Source organism: Choristoneura fumiferana, chromosome 17, assembly GCF_025370935.1.
Source record: "Choristoneura fumiferana chromosome 17, NRCan_CFum_1, whole genome shotgun sequence".
In the NCBI taxonomy this organism is placed as follows: domain Eukaryota; kingdom Metazoa; phylum Arthropoda; class Insecta; order Lepidoptera; family Tortricidae; genus Choristoneura; species Choristoneura fumiferana.
The window spans coordinates 3,035,277-3,055,457 of NC_133488.1; the positions used below are offsets into that span (position 1 = coordinate 3,035,277).

At 38.2% G+C, this 20,181-nt stretch overlaps 1 protein-coding gene across 5 annotated transcripts in view; it reads left to right on the top strand.

Annotated features, from left to right (window-relative positions):
* Positions 1-20,181, top strand: part of Camta (Calmodulin-binding transcription activator) — a 176,028-nt gene that overhangs the window by 93,402 nt on the left and 62,445 nt on the right. For all 5 annotated transcript variants that reach the window (XM_074100862.1, XM_074100866.1, XM_074100863.1 and 2 more), the window contains exon 4: positions 3,670-3,737. In XM_074100862.1, coding sequence (XP_073956963.1) covers positions 3,670-3,737 — 68 coding nt within the window. The remainder of the gene's footprint in view (positions 1-3,669; positions 3,738-20,181) is intronic.

A 20,181-nucleotide genomic window follows, 5' to 3' on the forward strand; every position in this document is an offset into this window, starting at 1 on the left:
CCCAAACCGCACTAGGCCTGCGTGGGAACTACGATCCAAGCTCTTCTTATTCTGACAACAGGCCTGAAGGGCTACTACGAAACTCGAAACTCGAAGTTCGTGTCGTGCGGCCCCTCTGATACTTATACTATTTAATACGAGAGCGAGAGGGACGGTACGATACGAACTTCCAGTTTCGTAGTAGCCCTGCTGTGTGCAGCAGTGGGACGTATATAGTGTATTATGTGATAATGTGATACCTTATTAATTGTCACCTGTCTCTATTGTACCGTTTTTGTCAAACTTAAAACCTAAAATTGCTAAAAGTGACTTCGAAGCCGTAACGTTTCGTGTGCTCTGCCTACCCCATTTGGGAATACAGGCGTGATGTTTGTGTGTGTGTGTTTTTAATTATCAATATCTTTGTTTTATTAAAAAAATTCAATAAAAATTAAATTTTATTTATAATAATCATAGACAGCATCACAGATATCACATAACATTGCAGTGTAGTACTGCCATGTAAAGGTTTAACTGATTCTTAAGTTTTTTCAGTATAAAATAATGTAAAAGCCCATTTAGAAACATTTGACATGATTGAATCCTCCGTCAAAGCCACAGGTGCTCGCGTGCGCTGTATTTTAAATCAGGGGCTCGTTTCATAAAGGTTTGATAAAGGGCATGTTTCACTACTTATTGATAAATTTTATGCGACAAATAAATGTGATGCCGTCTCGTTTTATTTCAACAAAATAAATAGAGACGGCATCACAGATATCTGTCAGAAAAAATATCAATTAATGGTGAAATGGGCCCTAAGTTTGTTTGTTTATACTCTTTATTGTACAAAAATGACATACAAAAATATTACTAAGTCTTCGATTTGCCGCGAAATACTTATCAATGAACTAAAAACAATTCAAATGTGGTAGAGCCTTACTGTAACCACTTGCTGGCTGCAGTACGAATGGGCCGGCTCGACCGGGTTAGTACCACACTCACAGAATACCGGCGTGAAATAGTAGTTTTGCTACCGTGTCTCGTACGGTGAGTGGGGGATCCGGAGGCTAAACTCCCCTCCCCCCTTTTACTACCCTCCCCCCTTCCACCCTCCTCTATCCCCCTCCCTAATAATGCTGTAGGTGTGCATGGGTTTCGGTGATCGCTTACCATCAGGTGATCCGCATGCTCGTTTGCCAGCTATTTGATAAAAAAAACTTTGCTGGCCTGCGACTGCGGCTTTATGATAGCTACCTCTATCCATCAAGTAGTGTTAGGAGTGACAGTTAGGTTGGTGTGATAATAATATGCGTGTTCAGCGTGGAGGTAGAGGTGAGACGTACCGTACTAGGCAAAACGCGGACTGAGTCTTGCGAGTACGCGTCCACAAAAAGACTAGATCCAAAGACTAGGTCCACGCGTATCTACGAGTACTTAACTCAATTGACTCATTGCGTAATCAAAATGATTCCCGTAAATGCGCTCCCGTGATTGCAAATACACCGTGCTAGTTTTAGTAGTTGTACGAATATCGAACTACCGAAATGTCATCAAAAGAAACTGGACCTTTTTGTGTTCATGCTTAAACTGTTATTAGAACAAATAAAAACTAAAAATAATAACTCGCTCCTTTTTCCTGGAATTCATCGCGCCACGGCTAGGGCGAGGTGGTCGATCCCGAAGACCCGAAGTTCCCGGACGTTTTCCGAATAGTTCCAAGCGCGACGAGCGCAGTGAGCGCACGCATCATGCTTGTTTTTGGCGGAACGTTGTCAGCCGCCGTACTCCTAAATACTCGTTCGCTAAAAGAATCACGGGCGGGAACGCGTACTCACACGTCAAAGCCAAAACCTATTCCAAAAACCTATTCCAGTAAATACGTCTCACCTCTACGTGGAGGTGGAATAGCTGCATGAACACATATTTATAAACGTAGCTATCGTATATCGTAGGTGAGCAAATTATTTTTATATTGTTCATTACGGGAAAAAATGTCTACGAGCCTCGTATCGTTTTGTAAAATGGGCCCGTTCATGGATGTTTTTGTGTATAGCTTTATTAAAATTGGCGCTTAGGTATTTTAATCGCTGACTGGGGTATAAATCGATGGCCGCGAAGGGTAATCGGTCATTGAAGAATTATCTGTAGTGCAGCTGTAATAAGAAAAAAAAATTTTTTTTTAAACTAACCCTTCGGTTGTCATCCGCCATCTTCAAAAAAAAACAAGTGGCGCTGCAATTTTTGCGCATTCTCGCAAGTGGCATGCTTTCTGACGGATGGCCATCCAAATTTGAAAAACTTTAGAAAAAATATTACTTAAAACTAAAATATAACTTTGAAACTTAGAAAATAAGGAAAGTTAATGCTTTATTGCAAATAAGAATAACAAATCTTTATTTCGCATAAAACGATATTTGTTTATTTACTGAAATAATGCAGATGACTTGGTCTAGATTATTTGAGATTTTAGACGACGGAGCATTCGGGCGCGCAACGCGATGTCGCACGGCACTAAGTTCGGGAGCAATAACTTTGCGAAATGGTCACTGATGTGTGGGCGCGCGAGAAATTGAGGTTCCTACCCTGCCTACTTCCCTTTGTAAATAATAATGCTTTCTAAAAGTATCACGATTAATACATGAAATAACTAATTAGGTACCGAATAATTCGTTCAAGTTTGTAGTCATATATTTATTGTAATTTAAAATAATAATGCTTAAATACATAGACAGACACATTTTAAGTAGGTTTCAATAAAAATATATGATTAGCGATTACATTTATTTACACATCTAAGCCATACCTACATACCCTATAGTACTAGGGTTTTGCGATAGTCAGCCCTGTGTGTCTTACGCACACATTGACGCGTGTACAGACGTCGTCGTGCCTATGTAGATTCAAGAACGCGTATTTTGTATGGCGTGGCCGCCCTGTGCCGTTACCTAGTACCCATAACACACGCTTTGCTTTCTTTGGGACTAGGTCGATTGGTGTCAACTGTCCCATGATTTTTTTTATTTAAAGTACCGACGTAAATTAAAACCAAACTTTATTCTAAACCTTTATTGACATAACATGATAGAACATTATACAAACACCAAGTTAACAACATTCAAGTTCAAGTCTCCGCCTAGAGTTGCGGTCAGTGCTTTGACCTCCACAAGTTCGCAACTAACCAACTTTCAGAACTAGTATCAACTTCGGAGCTGCCAACTTTTAGTAACTTAACCTTAGGTACATGTCAGGAATTGGTAATAATTTAGCCTAAATACGTGGCTTGTTAAAAGGACAAAGGCCTAATGATGGCTGGAGACTAGGTATTATACATTTAGTAAGAAAGAGAAAAGAGATACATTTAGTAAACTTGATCACTGGCAGTTTACACTGCCGGCGAGAAGTCTCTCCACTAGTTTGTGGCAACGGCAAGAGCTATTAAAGACAAAACTCGCTCAGCAATGCTCGCTTAGTAGTCAGGATTCACACCGTAAGAACAAACAGCAGTTATTAAGCAGCAAGCAGGCTTATAGCTCAGCAAGAAACGAAACTATCGAAACTACACACTCGTTTCTCGCAGCTACTTGCTTGTCGTTTATCATCAACGTTGAGACAAGTACCTAAAAAGCAACCAAATTACCAAAAAACAGTTTTGATGTGTAACAAACTAAGGTTTGTTTTACTTTGTTACAGGAAATCGCGGCGATTCTCATCAGTTTCGACAAGCACAGCGAATGGCAGTCCAAGGAAGTCAAAATTCGGTGAGTGAATTAAGTTACAGGGAATTAAAACAATAACTATATTTTAATTTGAAATGACCACCAAATCTGAAGGCACGGCAGTGTCGTGCCAAGATATAAGTGCAAGGCAAACTGCCGTGCCATGTTTCCTCAACTCATATATTCGCGTATTTTCACGCCTCTGGCTTATAGAACTGGGATTTAGTTGAAACCTGAAATTGTGCTCATTTAATAAGCTAAGATTATAAATTTTATGATTATAAATTTATAGCCTAATTCGTTCAGAAGTTATTTGGTTGCAAAGTAACGCGATACTGACTGATTAACTGATTAAGAATCATCAAAAATCAACTAGTACTACTAGTAATACTTTTAGTTTTATTTAAATAAGGTTGCATTTCAATGTAGTTTTTCAGGCTAGCAACCTGTCACTATTGTACCGTTTTCGTCAAACTTAAAACCTAAAATTGCTAAAAGTGGCTCCGAAGCCTACCCCTGCCTGCCTACCCCATTTGGGAATACAGGCGTGATGTTTGCGTGTGTGTGCATTTCAATGTTTTTTTTTTGTTATGTAGGTATGTCATATAGTCATAAACTCTTTTTCATCCATCAATGAACTTTTTAAATAGGGACTATTTCCCCCTTTCCGCTTTAGAAATATTCTTGTAACGTCCTGTATAAGGTTACCTTTTAGGTACTAGCTGTTGCTTTAAGCAGAACCAAAACAGAAGTTCTAAAAACCTCGACATTCTAATTTACGTAGCAATTCCTTACCGGAAACATAGCCTTCCGCGGCGAAACTTCTTGCAATCAATATGCTTTTTCTATCCATGCACATGCAAAATTTGTAAAGAACAAAAAACTTCCCCGAACGAAACGAATTAAACTATCACTAACTAAAGTCTTACTAGTTTTATACTCTTAGTCTGTGACTATACCTAATTTGGCGCCCAACTAGGGACCCGTTCCAACTTGTAACAACTTTAAGCAAATTAAAACTTGGCCCGTGACTAACGCTTGCTTTGTGTGCGTCGCTGAAATATTAAGTCCTTGCGGGCGAGCAGTGTACTTCTGGCCGCGGATCGGAGTCGTTTGCTGAAAACTTAATGCAGGTCTTGATGTCAGGCTAAAGTTGAAACATTTGGACGGAGATTTCCGACGGCGGCCAATTCTTTGGGGGACAATGAAGGAATTTATTATTTGGATTGTTGTCGTAATCTACTGTTTTAAGAGAAGTCTTACGGACGTTAGAAATGTGGTTAAATTAGCTGTCCGCGACTTCAACTGAGTACCTGTTTACAATGGGAACGGTTTTGTTGTAGGATTGATATCGATATCGCTAAGCGAGACATGGCCTCCTCAAAAATTGACCATCTTGACTGGGAAGAGTTGGCGGAGAAACGCACAGCTTGGCGCGGACGTGTATTGAAGGGTCGCAAGTATTGCGATGAAACCTGGCTCAAGGCACTTGCTGACAAGAGACAGAAACGAAACCAAGGCGGTTCTGCACCAACATCCGCAGACTTCTCTTGTGTGGCCTGTGGGTGAACATGTCGCCCTCGCATCGGTCTGGTCAGCCACCAAAGACGTTGTGCACAGGCAACACGCCAAAATTCGTCTAGAACAGACGCATAGGCCTGATGTGTGTGTGTGTGTGTGATATCGTAGCAACCAAGTAACAACAGTATTTTAATGCTGCAGTAAAACAAATCTTGCAAAATATGACATGACATCCGATTTTCCGGCTGCAAATTTATCCAGTAGTTTTTGCAGGTGGTAGAACCTTGTGCAAGGTCCGCCCGGATTGCTATTACCATCTTGCTCGCTAATCCTGCCGTGAAACAGCAGTGCTTGCACTGTTGGGTTTCGGCGTGGAGAGTAAGACAGCCGGTGAAATTACTGGCACTTGAGGTATCCCATCTTAGGCCTCTAGGTTGGCAACGCATCTGCAATCCCCCTCGTGTTGCTGGTGTCTATGGGCGGTGGTAATCTCTTACCATCAGGAGAAGCACTTGCTCCTTTGCTATCCAGTCGAATAAAAAAAAAAGTTCGACAAGATGATGGATTCTGTACTACGCGTACTACCTACCACAACCATGACTTGACAGTAACAGCGAGTAATAATTACCTCGACGTTTCAACCACATTACAGTGGCCGTGATCACGAGCGGACTGAAGTGTAGGGTATAGGGAATGCAATCTCGCGAGCTCGGGGCTCAGGCAAGATCTCGGGAGTTTATGAATAACAATACCGCGAGATCTCGCATTACCAGATCTTAGAAATTAGGTGAATTAACAAAATAGTTCAATCAAAATCAAATGAAAGACTTGTTCAGTTAACATCACACGCTATTATTACTAGTAAACAAACGCACGGCACGCCGCACGCCGGCTCAATTTTCGACCATCGCACGCAAGCAAAACTCAAGCGAATCTGCTTGGCTACTACGAAACTCGAAGTTCGTGTCGTGCGGTCCCTCTGACACTTATACTATTTAATACGAGAGCGAGAGGGGCCGCACGGCACGAACTTCGAGTTTCGTAGTAGCCCTGCTGAGCGAGACCTCGTCCCGCGACCGCTACCTCAGGCCGCTGCTGCTGCGCTTCGAATAAGACGTTTTTATTTTCGAGCGCAATCTCGTTAAACTCGCTAGATTTCGCCCATTTTTCGGCCGTGATCAATCTCGCTAAAAAAGGCCGAGATCTCGCGAAAACGAGATCTCGCAAGAACGAGATTGCATTCCCTACCTAGTAGGGTATCATGTTTGTTTGGATCCTATATCCCCTACAGTATTGAAAAGCCTTGGGAAACATTTTAAGCTGATAATTACTTCTGAAATATCAATAAGTAACCAAAATGACATCCAACCATATTTATATACTTGTACTTGTATGTATGTAAATACTTTATTGTACATAAAACACAAAAATAATACAAAAAGAAAACAACAAAACAAAAGAGTACAAAGGCGAACTTATCCCTAAAAGGGATCTTTTCAAGCTAACCTAAACAGTAAAGTACTTGTAATACTGTATTCCACTTGGTGCCCATTGAGTTACGATCTCGCACATTAGCATGTATGGCTTAATTCACTAATCGTCGTGATCGCTTGGCATCAGTAGTAATGTGGAGATTAATGCGCGTCATTAAACATGCCGTAAGTGGATTGAGTGTTGTATTGATTTAGGTGTAGTGTGGAACGGAGCTAATGGATCATTCAGGTTTTAGAGTGAAGTTTGATGAATTTAATCAAAGGTCTTATTGTAACGCAATTGGAATCACCGTCGTTTTCACTACTTCTATCTGTCTCACAGTATTAGACGCGGCTAGAAAAACCAGCCAAGTGCGAATCGGACTCGCGAACGAAGGGTTCCGTACCAATCTTTAAAAAAAATACAAAAAATAATAATAATAAAAATACAGGGATGTATGGGGTCCCTTAGTGACAATACTAAACACTAACTATATCTAAACTATATCTACGTTCAGTGGATGTGTAGAATGCTTCCACCGTCATAAATTTTAAAATAATAAGAACAATAATTTAGTTCTGAAATATACATTTCAGGTCAAGTAACCATTAAGCTTTTGGATTTCGAAGGCAAGTTCACGTCTGCCGCAATCAAATGATTTATTCAGTAAATAGGGCACAATGGGCACTTTTACACGTCATTTTTTAAACTACCAGCGCTTTCGGAAAGACCATCATTGCCAAGAAGAATGCGCCGCAAGAAACTTGACAGAAAGTAATTTTTTCATAATAATATAATTACAAATAAAATACTTAAAAACTATATTATAATAATAATAAAAATACAGGGATGTATATGTGTATAGAACATTAGACAGTAGCAAAAAACACATGTTGTATGGGAGTCCTCCTTAAATATTGATTTTATTCTGTTTTAAGTGTTTGTTGTTATAGCGGCCACAGTTATACAGCTATATCTAGCTATCATGGTTCATGAGATACAGCCTGGTGACAGACGGACGGACGGACGGGTTAGTAATGGAGACGTTAGTCCTAAATTGCGTCCATGATAATGTTAAGCATTTTGCTCCAACACCACATTTCCAAGTCGTCTATTTTCTTTTTGTCCACGTCTCTGCACCGTAAAGAAATATGGGAAACCCAAGTGCCCTAACAAGTCGCATTTTTGTGGCTTTTGTGATGCCTCTGTCTCTCTGTCATAAATGGCACACTCCACAATGCCAAATTTTCATCATTACAATTTGCTTCATAATAGTTTATAGTTCTGGAAAACATTAGTTTAAAATCGTGACTCAAACCATCTGTCTTAGGCAACTTTGGAATAGCAAAGACACGTTATGTTATCTGACACGGAAACCATTTATTAAAAATTTAATGACCTGACGGAATATAAAAAATCGCGACATTCGTGATACTTTTAAAACCGCTAATCAATTGTCGTACAAATTTATTAAAGCGAATACTCCAAGAGCTCGTAAACGTTTCAAAATAGGCATTTAAAACAGCGTGAAAACTTACTTAATGTTCCATGTATGATGTGTTGTGTTAAAACAAAAGTGAATTTGGTTGTTGTCTATTTAAATAATCAAGGACCGGTATTCCAGTACTCTTCAGCCAGTTCTGTATTTTTGTATTTAGTGCTTAGGCCATAGTTCCTACGCGGGCCCAGTGCAGATTGGGAACTATACACAAGTCATTGAATTTCCTCACAGGTTTGTGGAAGTTTCACGATATTTTCCTTCACCGTTCAGCTCGTGGTAAATTTCGCACATAAATTTCGAAAAACTTAGAGGTTTCGAACTCTCGATCCTCTGCTTAAGAGGCCATGGATGGGTCCAATCAAATTTAGTGTAGGCCGACAATGCCACAAAACTCGAATCAAATTTGCAAATAGTTGAAAAAGTTTATTAAAACGATCAACTACTACGTATTTATCATCAACATCATCAGTTGGAAGACGTCCACTGCTGAAGAAATACCTCCCTTACGCCACAATGAACGACGACTTGCCACTAGTCTCCACCGATTTCCAGCAAATCTCACGATGTCGTCAGTTCATCTAGTGGGAGGCATGCCAACGTTCACATTTCAAATTGATTACAATTTTACACCACTTTTGAGTGATGTAATTTAGAAAATCGACCCCCAGCTCTTGGACTAAAACGGTGAAAATAGAAGAAAAGCTAACTCATACAAGTTTTGCTTTTATAAATTGATGGTAGCGCCACCGTTGCTCAGCACAAGTTTGTTATATCTCCAACTTAAGCTGCTAACAAATGTATTTCTTAAAGAAAAAACTTATCATTCCAGTCGGAGTCGTAATTTATTTGATTTATTAACGCTTGAGGGATTTAGGAAGTAATAAAAAGGTGAAAAAAACGGACACGAGCTCGCCCGAGTTGAACTTAACGACTCAAGTCAACTAACAAGTTGTAAATCGCTCCGAGATATCCTGAATGTTTAAAGGACGATAAAAAGTTGATTTTAATTTGGATAACAGAGGTATAAAACGGTTAGGAAAAGGTCAGATGTAGCACGGTTGGGCTGTGCTGCGTCTGGTTTTAGAATAGGACAATCTCATCTCGCACTAACTTTGCTATAGAATGAAGACCGCGATTTACTTTATTCAGTGAAATATTATGTAATGTAACTAACCCTAAACCATGTAAAACCGTTATTGCAACAAAGTCTCATATAATTACACCCTAAACCCATTTCGCAGTATCTTTTTTCTATCACCTGCCCTTCCCGTACTTTGACTTCACATTTGCACTTCAATTGGCAATTAATTCGCGCCATGAAATCAATTCGGCCAGGCTTAACACCCCACTACCCTAAGGCCGATAGGTTATTTGACGTATCACTCTCGTCTCGCCCAATCAGATTTGCGCGGCGTCGGCTTCCACCAATAGGATGCGAGCAATTCATCCGGCCATCCCGTGCGACATGCGGGGACAAATTGGCCAATGTGTCTTTGTTAACGTAGATGGGTTAGTTTCTATAATAACTATGGAAATAGTAATATTTTTGAATAGCTAAGTGGGCTGTTTTGAAAGGAACGTACCTATTGTTTATTCTTTGTTGTTTAGCATTATGTTTGTAAACTATAACTCTGGTGTACCTATAGCATCGTAAGTCCTCATGTACTCGTAGGTACCTACTTGATAAATTACAAATCAACTAAGAATAAATGTCGAATGTTTTCAGTGAGATAACAACTTTTTCTTCCAACTATGCTTTAATATCATCATAACCGCACTAAATACCCAGCACAAAGCGGGACTTTTCTACTCCAGAGCAGAAAAAAATATGAAATTCCTTTATTGCATTGTTTTAGTTTTTTTTTAAATTGCACGACCAAAGAGGTAACACAAGTATTTTTGCTATAAAATTAGCCTGCATAGTGTAAAAAAATCTAGTGTTAGGTTGGTCAACTGACGGTCTTATGAAATTTAACATATTGCGTACAAAAAATGTTGCTACCAATCCTATCAAAAATAGTAAGTAGCCGTATTTAAAAAAAAAACTTTGTGTGTTTGGTTGGCCAACCAAACCTGGCGCCCATCTGAAATTTGACAGATCGCGGGTAAAAATATATCTGCTAAGTAAAGTAAGGAATTAAAAAAAAAAAATTGGCGGGAACCTTGTGAATTTTCCGTCGACGTTTTTTGAGAGTGTGAATGTAAACTTACAAAAATGGAATCATCGAGTGCTAGTGTCATTTCTTTCCTATTAATTGTTTAGCATAAGTTTTTTCTTCGTCTACTATTCCTGTAATAGTTGAAAGAAAAGCAGATTATGCACCTCGCATTAAGTAATTTATATTAACCTCGTGGTTTTTAAAGCCCTCGCTGACGCTGGGGCTCCAAATCAGCACTCGGTGCGATAATAAATAACTTTCTGCTTGGTGCAACAATCTACTATAAATTTATTGAAATAATTTCTAACTTCACCAAATTGGGGTCTGTAGAACTAAATATATCTAAAAGACGACAGGACTTACATATAGTACTTGGTAGTTATATCGAACTACCAACTACTATTCTGTAAATCTTGTCGTCTTTTTGACATATTAAAGACTAACCTCGTGACTTTCTGTCTTTTTTAACATTCTTAACTTAAGTATCAAACTCTAATAACATCTTAACAGGTGAGAGTTACCGATACCACAGCCGATACCTAATTTCAACTAGGTATCGATTTCTCTAGTAATCATACGTAACATAGTAATATCGTAATCGTTGATAGTTTTTACCTTTAGGTCCTCACTTAGGTCCACTCAGCAGTCAGTTACTACACTCAGCATCGCGGCTTGCCGTGACATTAGGTAGGTATGCTGAGTAATATATAGTATTTAGCGTCGTGTACATATGTCTCGTCTTTTTCCATTGTTATGTGATTGTGATGTTATGTTTTTAAGACGTTAAATAAATGTTTGAGCCTCTAGGTTGGCAACGCATCTGCAATAGTCCTGGTGTTGCAGGTGTTTATGGGCGGTGGTAATCTCTTACCATCAGGAGAACCACTTGCTCGTTTGCCATCCAGTCGAATAAAAAAAATGTATTTTCTCTCTAATATAATTTGATGAAGCAATTAGGTTCATAGGTAAAATACTTCTAAAACAAAACCACACATATTGTTGTCCTTTCCATAACAAAAAACCATCACACATTAAAAATGCGTCCTAAAATAATATTGTGCAAAGTCTAAATGCCCTTAAAACAATTGAAGAGCACCTGAAACCATTTTTTATACTTTAATTAAGAGCGAAAGCAAAATCTGTAATTAAAATCCAAGGTGTAATTACGTGCCGGATCTCCTGATTCTAATTTAATTAAGAAAAATGATCGACGAAGACTCAAATGTGAGTTTCCGCGATATTTTTACCCGACTGCAAGGAGTGGTATTTTTCCAAAGCTTTTTAAAGAATACTTAGGGGCTTTCTCACCACCCATTGATTAATTTTACCTGCCGGATAAATGTGATGCCGTCTGCCGTCATATTTATCCGTCAGTTAAAACTAATCAATGGGTGGTGAAACAGCCCCTTAGTCTTCTATAACTGTGAGCCAAGTACGTCAAAGTTATTTATATGTCGCTTGGATGCTTCTATAAAACCTGATATACCTACGCGGTTATGAAAAGTTGTCTTTCAAATCGAACAACACTTACAACTCTTGGCCTCTTGGCGTAGCTCAGAATTAAAGAAAGAAAGAAACAAAGAAAAACATTTATTCGTGACATTTTTTACAAATAAAAACTAATTAGTAACGGTGGAGAGAGTTATGCTTGAAGTTTTTTTGCGCGATAGAATCTGGAATTAGGAAATTTGTCGAAGAACTAAAGTCACCGACATAGCTGTATTAAACTTAATTAAAACTCGGCGAAAAATTCACTTAAATCGGTTCTTGGCACTTGAGCAGCTATCAATTAGTGAACGACCGCATCCGAAACGCGAGCTGCATACAAATGAATATCGCCGCAGAATAGGGATGTAGAGTCGCTAGTGCGCTATGCTCGGCCCGTCAAGAGTGCAAATTGTGTCAACGGAATATTGGGCCAAAACCAAAATCGAATCTTCGGCCTGGATCTCGGTTTCGGCCGACACCGAAACCAATAAAATATCAACTCATAAAGTTATGAGCAATTCTTTTATATTTATTTATTAATTTTATATCGGGGATCTCAGAAACGGCTGTAATGATTTCTTATACACACACAAACATCACGCCTGTATTCCCGAATAGGGTAGGCAGAGCACACGAAACGTTACCGTTTCGGAGCCACTTTTAGCAGGTTTTAAGTTTGACAAAAACGGTACAATAGTGACAGGTTGCTAGCCTGTCGCCTAGGGTATACCTTAACCTATATCCTCAGTCGTCTCTTATGATTTCTTCGATGCTTTATGTTTTTTTTGTGTAAAAAAAAAAAAAAAAAAATTATAACTGTATTTCATAACAATTTTACAATTAGTTAAGTAATATTCCTAGCTAATCTTTATTTTTAAAGATTTTAGTTGCTAGGCTATGAGTTGCCCTTAATAAGTAAATTCTTAATTATGTTTTTTATGTTCTTAGGGTTGCTAGTTATTTTATCAATTGTAGCCCTGGGAAAATCATAAAATCGTAAATGTCACGCGTAATATCGATAATTTCGATCGTACTATTAGCATGGTGGTTCAGCGCTATAGTGTTTGACACGGAACAAAAAAAACGATTGAACTGTCACAAGACTTGATGTCTAGGTTGTACGTGATCTACTTTTTTATTTTTGTTTTCGTGTAGGTCACGTATTATTACGAGTATAGACATAGACATCATTTGTTTAGTAAACAATGCAAGATTGTGTTTGAATTTCTTACAGCTAACAATAGAATAAAATACATTATATCCAACACTTAATATAATCTACCTATACACTCCATCAAATCCATCATCATCATCAGCCTACAGCAGTCCACTGCTGGACATAACTCCAACATACTCCATCAAATATTTCGTTAATATTGTAAAAACAACAGACATACAGTGTTGTGGCGCGCCACGGAAGAGGCCTATGTCCAGCAATGTACTGCTGTAGGCTGATGATGATGTTGATGACTTTTAAATTTTAAATGTTATATGTATAAGTAGTACTTATACAATTGATTGATTTTATAATGATAAAATTGTCAGTAATTGACATAGTCCCAAACTCCAGGTTATGTATATAAGTAAAAGGCCAATTCCCTTTACAGATAAATCCGTGTTTTTGCGTCATCAATGAAAAAATAATTTACGAGATTTTACACTGTCCCTCATACATATTTTATTCTCTTAATGTCTTCATGCTACGTCACTCCGTAACACATTGCCATCGCAATGTGAACCCTATTCCTGTAACCATTGCGACATTTCAGCGGACCAGCTTCATAACTCAGATTCAGCGATCCGCGCACTAATCGCTCGACCGATTTATGGACCGATCGGGCGATTTGATTGAGATATATTGACGATTCGTTGGACAAATAGCGATCATTGATTGAGTATCATTTTTGATCAGTTACTTAGTTTCATTTAATGACTGAGTAATGTTTATTTAGTGAGCTATTTATATAAGCTTTTCTCTTCATCTTTACTAATAAGCTACCCAACGAAGGGAAATCAGGGGAAAAAACTCGTGTATTATAAAAGTAGTTGTGATTTTTGCTTGTTTGTAATGCGTTCACGCTTATACGATTATTATTATTATATTAACTATCCAACAGAAGACATTAATATCTAAGGCGTAGGTATTCTTATGGCAATTATATTTTATTCAATTAATAAATAAATAATAATAAAATAAATATCATGGGACACTTGACACCAATTGACCTAGTCCCAAACTAAGCAAAGCTTGTACTATGGATACTAGGCAACGGATAAACATACTTAATGAACTAAAATAATTTCCTTGCTCACCCGCGACCTTACGATAGCTAAGCTTATGCAAAATATGCGTGTTCATGCAGTTCCTCCACCTCCACACTGCAAGAACACACACAAATCACACAAACCCATCTATCACCACCACCACACTACACTGACGCGTTTCGAACTCAACCAGAGCTCATCTTCAGAGTGACACAACCGTACACCATGCTACCAGTTGTTAGACCGGGTCTAACAACTGGTAGCATGGTGTACGGTTGTGTCACTCTGAAGATGAGCTCTGGTTGAGTTCGAAACGCGTCAGTGTAGTGTGGTGGTGGTGATAGATGGGTTTGTGTGATTTGTGTGTGTTCTTGCAGTGTGGAGGTGGAGGAACTGCATGAACACGCATATTTTGCATAAGCTTAGCTATCGTAAGGTCGCGGGTGAGCAAGGAAATTATTTTAGTTCATTGATATGGACCTCCGCAAAGTAACGCCTGATTCAATAAATTATAAACATACTTATATAGATAAATACATACTTAAATACATATTAAACATCCAAGACCCGAGAACAAACATTCGTGTTATTCACACAAATATCTGCCTCGGCCGGGATTCGAACCCAGGACCTCAAGCTTCATAGTCAGGTTCTCTAACCACTTAGCCATCCGGTCGTCAATTAACTTATTATTTATGGGCGGAAAAGTCATAAAAGTCGAATTATAAATGTTATATAAGTCTTTATTTACGTCAAAAGTGTAATTTTATATTTCAGTACTTATTTTAAAACAGACATTACCCTATGGAAATTGTTCTTTCTCATCCGGAAGGGTGGATGTCTGTTTTAAAATAAGTACTTAAATTTAAAATTTCATTTTTGAGCTAAAATAAACTTGTATAACATTTAAAATTCGACTCGAAAAGTAGCCTGTGTTACTACGAGTTCGGGTATAAACTGTCTCTGTTCCAAATTCAATTCAAATTTGGCATGAAGAAGTAACAAACATACACACACACGCTCACGCACGCACACAAAGCACCAAGCGTCTATGATAGGCTAAAACTCCTAAAAACATTATTTCCATTGAAAGATACGATACGTCACCGATAATCTGCGCCTTCCGTCTCAATCGAGCTAATTGCCACGATAAATACCGTTCATGAGCGTGAGAATTAGACTGCGCTCGTGCAGAGACGGATGACAATGGAAACGTGCAGCTTGAATAATGAATGAACGAGTGATTGTTATTTCATTCATCTGAATGGGATAAAGGGTGTATCTATTATAAGAATGTTTAATTATATTTGAAATTTAACCTCGTAAGGCGTAACATCCTTGTTGTTGTTGATTCTTACAAAAAATATGGCCTGTCCACTGGAGGACAATTTTGCCAGTGTCTAGTAGGTTAAAAAAAAATATAGAAAACGAAATATGAGAGGTAATGGTGGATGAACGATGACAGCGCGAAAAACGTAACGTCCTTAATTTAGGACATTCCTCAAAGCTAAATGTCAAACTTCACTAATTGACATTCATCATCATCATCCCAGCCTAAATACGACCTACTGCTGGGCACAGGCCTCCTCTCACAATGAGAGGGCTTGGGTCGTAGTTCCCACGCGGGCCCAGCACATTTGACATTAAGCTTCAAATTCTAATGATCCAAATTTGACGTGGGCCTTACTTGAAAGAACAACGTTCAAATTCAAATTCAAAAAATTCAAATTCAAATGATTTATTCAGTAAATAGGCCGCAATGGGCACTTTTACACGTCATTTTTTTAAACTACCAGCGCTTTCGGAAAGACCATCATTGCCAAGAAGAATGCGCCGCAAGAAACTTGGCAGAAAGTCATTTTTTCATAAAAATATAATTACAAATAAAATACTTAAAAACTATATTATACAATTAAAGAAAAAAAAATACAAAACATAATAATAAAAGAAATACAGGGATGTATGGGGTCCCTTAGTAACAATACTAAACACTAACTATATCTACGTTCAGTGGAAGTGTAGAATGCTTCCACCGTCATAAATTTTAAAATAACAACACAACGCCATCTATTGATTGCAAACGACACCGTTCATGAACAGCGCCCTCTATTCTTGTTTAAACTTAATGTATTATCCCACGGGAACGCATTACCGGGATATCAAGCATCTCATGTCTCAATGCAGATCTTTGTCTATCTGTACGCCAAGATTCATATAAATCCGTTAAGCTGTTATTGCGTGATTGGGTAACAAATATCCAAAATTAAGATTGGTTTTTTGGAATCTTTTTGTATTTTTTATTTCAATTCCAAATTTTTACTTTTACGGTCATCCCGTAAAACCGAAATTGATAATACAAACTGAAATATAGATGCATAGAAAAAACAGAAAAATAAGACCATCACTGGGAATCGAACCCAGGTCCTCGGTAATCCGTACCGCGTGCTATACCGCTACACCACTGATGGTCAACGGTACCGACACGAATTTCCCTATGCATCTCATATCTCAGCTTGTGTTTCTTACTTAGTCACTTAAGCAGCGACGCTAGCGACATCTATGCCGTAAGCCCTCAAACTTTTTCGGCATTCCTTTGGAACTAACCGCTCACCCGGACAAGAGATATCGTTTCTAAGCAATCAAATTAAGATTGTTTTTTTGGAATCTTTGGTTATTTGGAATTGAAATAAAAAATACAAAAAAATATCCAAAAATCTGCACAAACTTTCATATTTATATTTTTTTTTTTTTTTAACATGGGACACTTGACACCAATGACCTAGTCCCAAACTAAGCAAAGCTTGTACTATGGATACTAGGCAACGGATAAACATACTTATATAGATAAATACATACTTAAATATATATTAAACATCCAAGACCCGAGAACAAACATTCGTGTTATTCACACAAATATTTGCCCCGGCCGGGATTCGAACCCAGGACCTCAAGCTTCGTAGTTAGGTGCTCTAACCACTTAGCCATCCGGTCGTCAATATTAAAGTAGGATAGGATAGTACGATCATCCTCCTAGGATGACAGATAACAATGGATCTGGACCATTGGGTACACACTACGAGTAATAGAACCCAATCTAACCTACAACCGGTGATGCATAAATCACAGCGCAAATAAGCCGGAGGTCTTCGTTGGCAAACAAGGCTTGCTTAAATTATTGGCCGGTATTCCGTTGGATGCTTAGTTGATTGAATTTGTGATTGATATGAAATGATTGCCGTGGTGGCCTAGTGGTTTGACCTATCGCCTCTCAAACAGAGGGTCGTGGGTTCAAACCCCGGCTCGCACCTCTGAGTTTTTCCAAATTCATGTGCGGAATTACATTTGAAATTTACCACGAGCTATGCGGTGAAGGAATACATCGTGAGGAAACCTGCACAAACCTGCGAAGCAATTCAATGGTGCGTGTGAAGTTCCCAATCCGCACTGGGCCCGCGTGGGAACTATGGCCCAAGCCCTCTTGTTCTGAGACGAGGCCTGTGCCCAGCAGTGGGACGTTTATAGGCTGGGATTATGATGAATGTTTTTTATACGTTTTTCAAGCGTATTTATGCATGTTACGTCAGTCTATTTTTAACCCCCGACGCAAAAAGAGGGGTGTTACATATATCTTTGATCGCTATCAGTCTGTCTTTCTGTGGCACCGTAGCTCTTAAATGGGTGGACCGATTTGAATGCGGTTTTTATATTTGAAAGCAGGTTTTCTAGCGATGGTTCTTAGACAAGTTTAATTAAAATCGGTTCAGCCGTTTTTGAGATATTGAACTTTGAAGTGACAAAGTCGGCGGTTTTCCAGCTTTTCGTTGGTTAGGTTATGTGGTCCACTTTGTAGCCTAAATGGCTAAGATCCGTCAAAGTGTCGGATTAACTTACGGTATACGTATAATATAATATTTCAAAAATCTTATCAACGAAAAAGTATGGACCGGGGATTTTTGATTTTTAAGTAAAGATATGGATATCAAATGAAAGCTAATATTAGCCCATTCTGATATACGTTATGTTTTAAACACATTTAAGCTATAATTTTTAAGGATCATTAAAAGAGTATCCATACTAATATTATAAATGCGAAAGTGTGTTCGTATGTTTGTCCGTCTTTCACGTCGAAACGATGCGACGGATCGACGTGGTTTTTGGCATAGAGAGTGACATAGGCTACTTTTTATCCCGGAAAAATGCACAGTACTCGTGGAAACAGGGCGCGATATCCGAATTCCACGCGGACGAAGCCGCGGTCAAAAGCTAGTTATTAAATAAAAAAGTTAATTAAAACAGTCAGAAACCCCGACTGCCAGTGCCAAAATGTAATAGAGGAATTCAACGAAACGTTTTTGAATCAGAATAAAATTAAAAACATAAATTTTAATAAAAGACCCCACTCTGCCTGCTCGTGAGTCACCTATGTGCCATTAATGCACTCCCAATTAATTAACGACCCTAAATTTACGACCTGATAATTAAGATTGGTTATCTTTTTGTATTTTTGATTCCAATTCCAAATTTTTTTGTTACTTTTACGGTTATCCCGTAAAACCCATATCGAAAATACAAACTGAAATATAGATGCATAGAAAAACCAAAAAAATAAGACCAGCGCTGGAAATCGAACCCAGGTCCTCGGCATTCTCTGCCGCGTGCTATACCGCTACACCACCGCTGGACAGTGATACAGACACAAATTTCTCCGATGCACCACATTTATCTCAGCTTGTTTGTTTTCGACCTGATAATTGCAATAAATATAACAAAAGGGCACGAATTGTCAGGTTGTGCATTGTTGTCGCACATTCTTGTTTGACAATTATCGTGTTGATAATTATTACATTAAACGCATGCTGATGACGTCATTAGTCTACTTTTCACGTCTTCGTGCCTCAATGGAAACGCATCTTAATAATATTTTGTGACAGAAACTTGCCAAACCAAATTATAAATTTCACGCCTACGACTTAATCACTGTCCAAATTGACTGGCTTAATTAATTGTCAGATTAACGTAATCCTTTACTATTGACAGATCTGATGAAGGTATAATTGATTATGCAACTTTTTATGGGCCGAAATATTGAATGTTTCGTTTGAAAGATGATCTCTGAAATCATTTTTCGACCACGTCCTTCCTTCCTTCACTTCCTGGTATCTGATTGAGGTTGGCATATTTGTGCAAATTTAACACTGGTATTTACTGGTAACAAATTTAACAGTGGTAACAATACAGTAAATTTTGGTAGTGAAACAATTCTGGTGGTCAGGCTGAGGGATAGGTGGTAATACGAGGGTGTGGAATGATACACCAGTTGTCCGTAGTAATTATGTCCGATTGTATTATTAATGTATAGGTATTTATAGACATTGGTGAAGCGCTTACCAAGCAAATATGCGTTGATGTTACAGTAAACTATTGTGTTACTGTAAAAGATTGAACATTGTCATTTTTAAGTAGCTCATATTACTACACGGCCAAAATTGTCTCTGCAAAGCGAAACTCTTCAACATAATTCATTTTGGATGACAAAAAGTAGTCAGCAAAAAAACTTTTATTATTATAAATAAACTTATACTTACATACTTCACAAACTTACATTACTAAAAAGACTTAATCATTTGCTAGTTAGTATATTTATTTATTTTATTTATTTACCCGCTTCGCCCGCTTGGAATTCGGTTATCGCGCGCTGTTCCCTCAGGAACTGTCCATTTTTCCGGGATAAAAAGTAGCCTATGTCCTATAGAATAGAAAAGAATAGAAATAACTTTATTCATCCACAACACAGAATGGCATAACAAGATTTAAAAATATACATATATCATTCATTAAAGTATCAAACTATAACTATATACTATGTAGTATTAAACTATCTCTATCTATATCTAAACTAGCTCTGGCCCATAAACTATCTCTATTGCAAAAATCACGTCGATCCGTCGCTCCGTTTCGACATGCAAGGCGGACAAACTCACCAACATACAAACACATACACTTTCGCATTTATAATATTAGTATGGATTTTCGGAGAACCAACAGCTATAAATTAAAGAATAAGCTTATTTAATAGTAA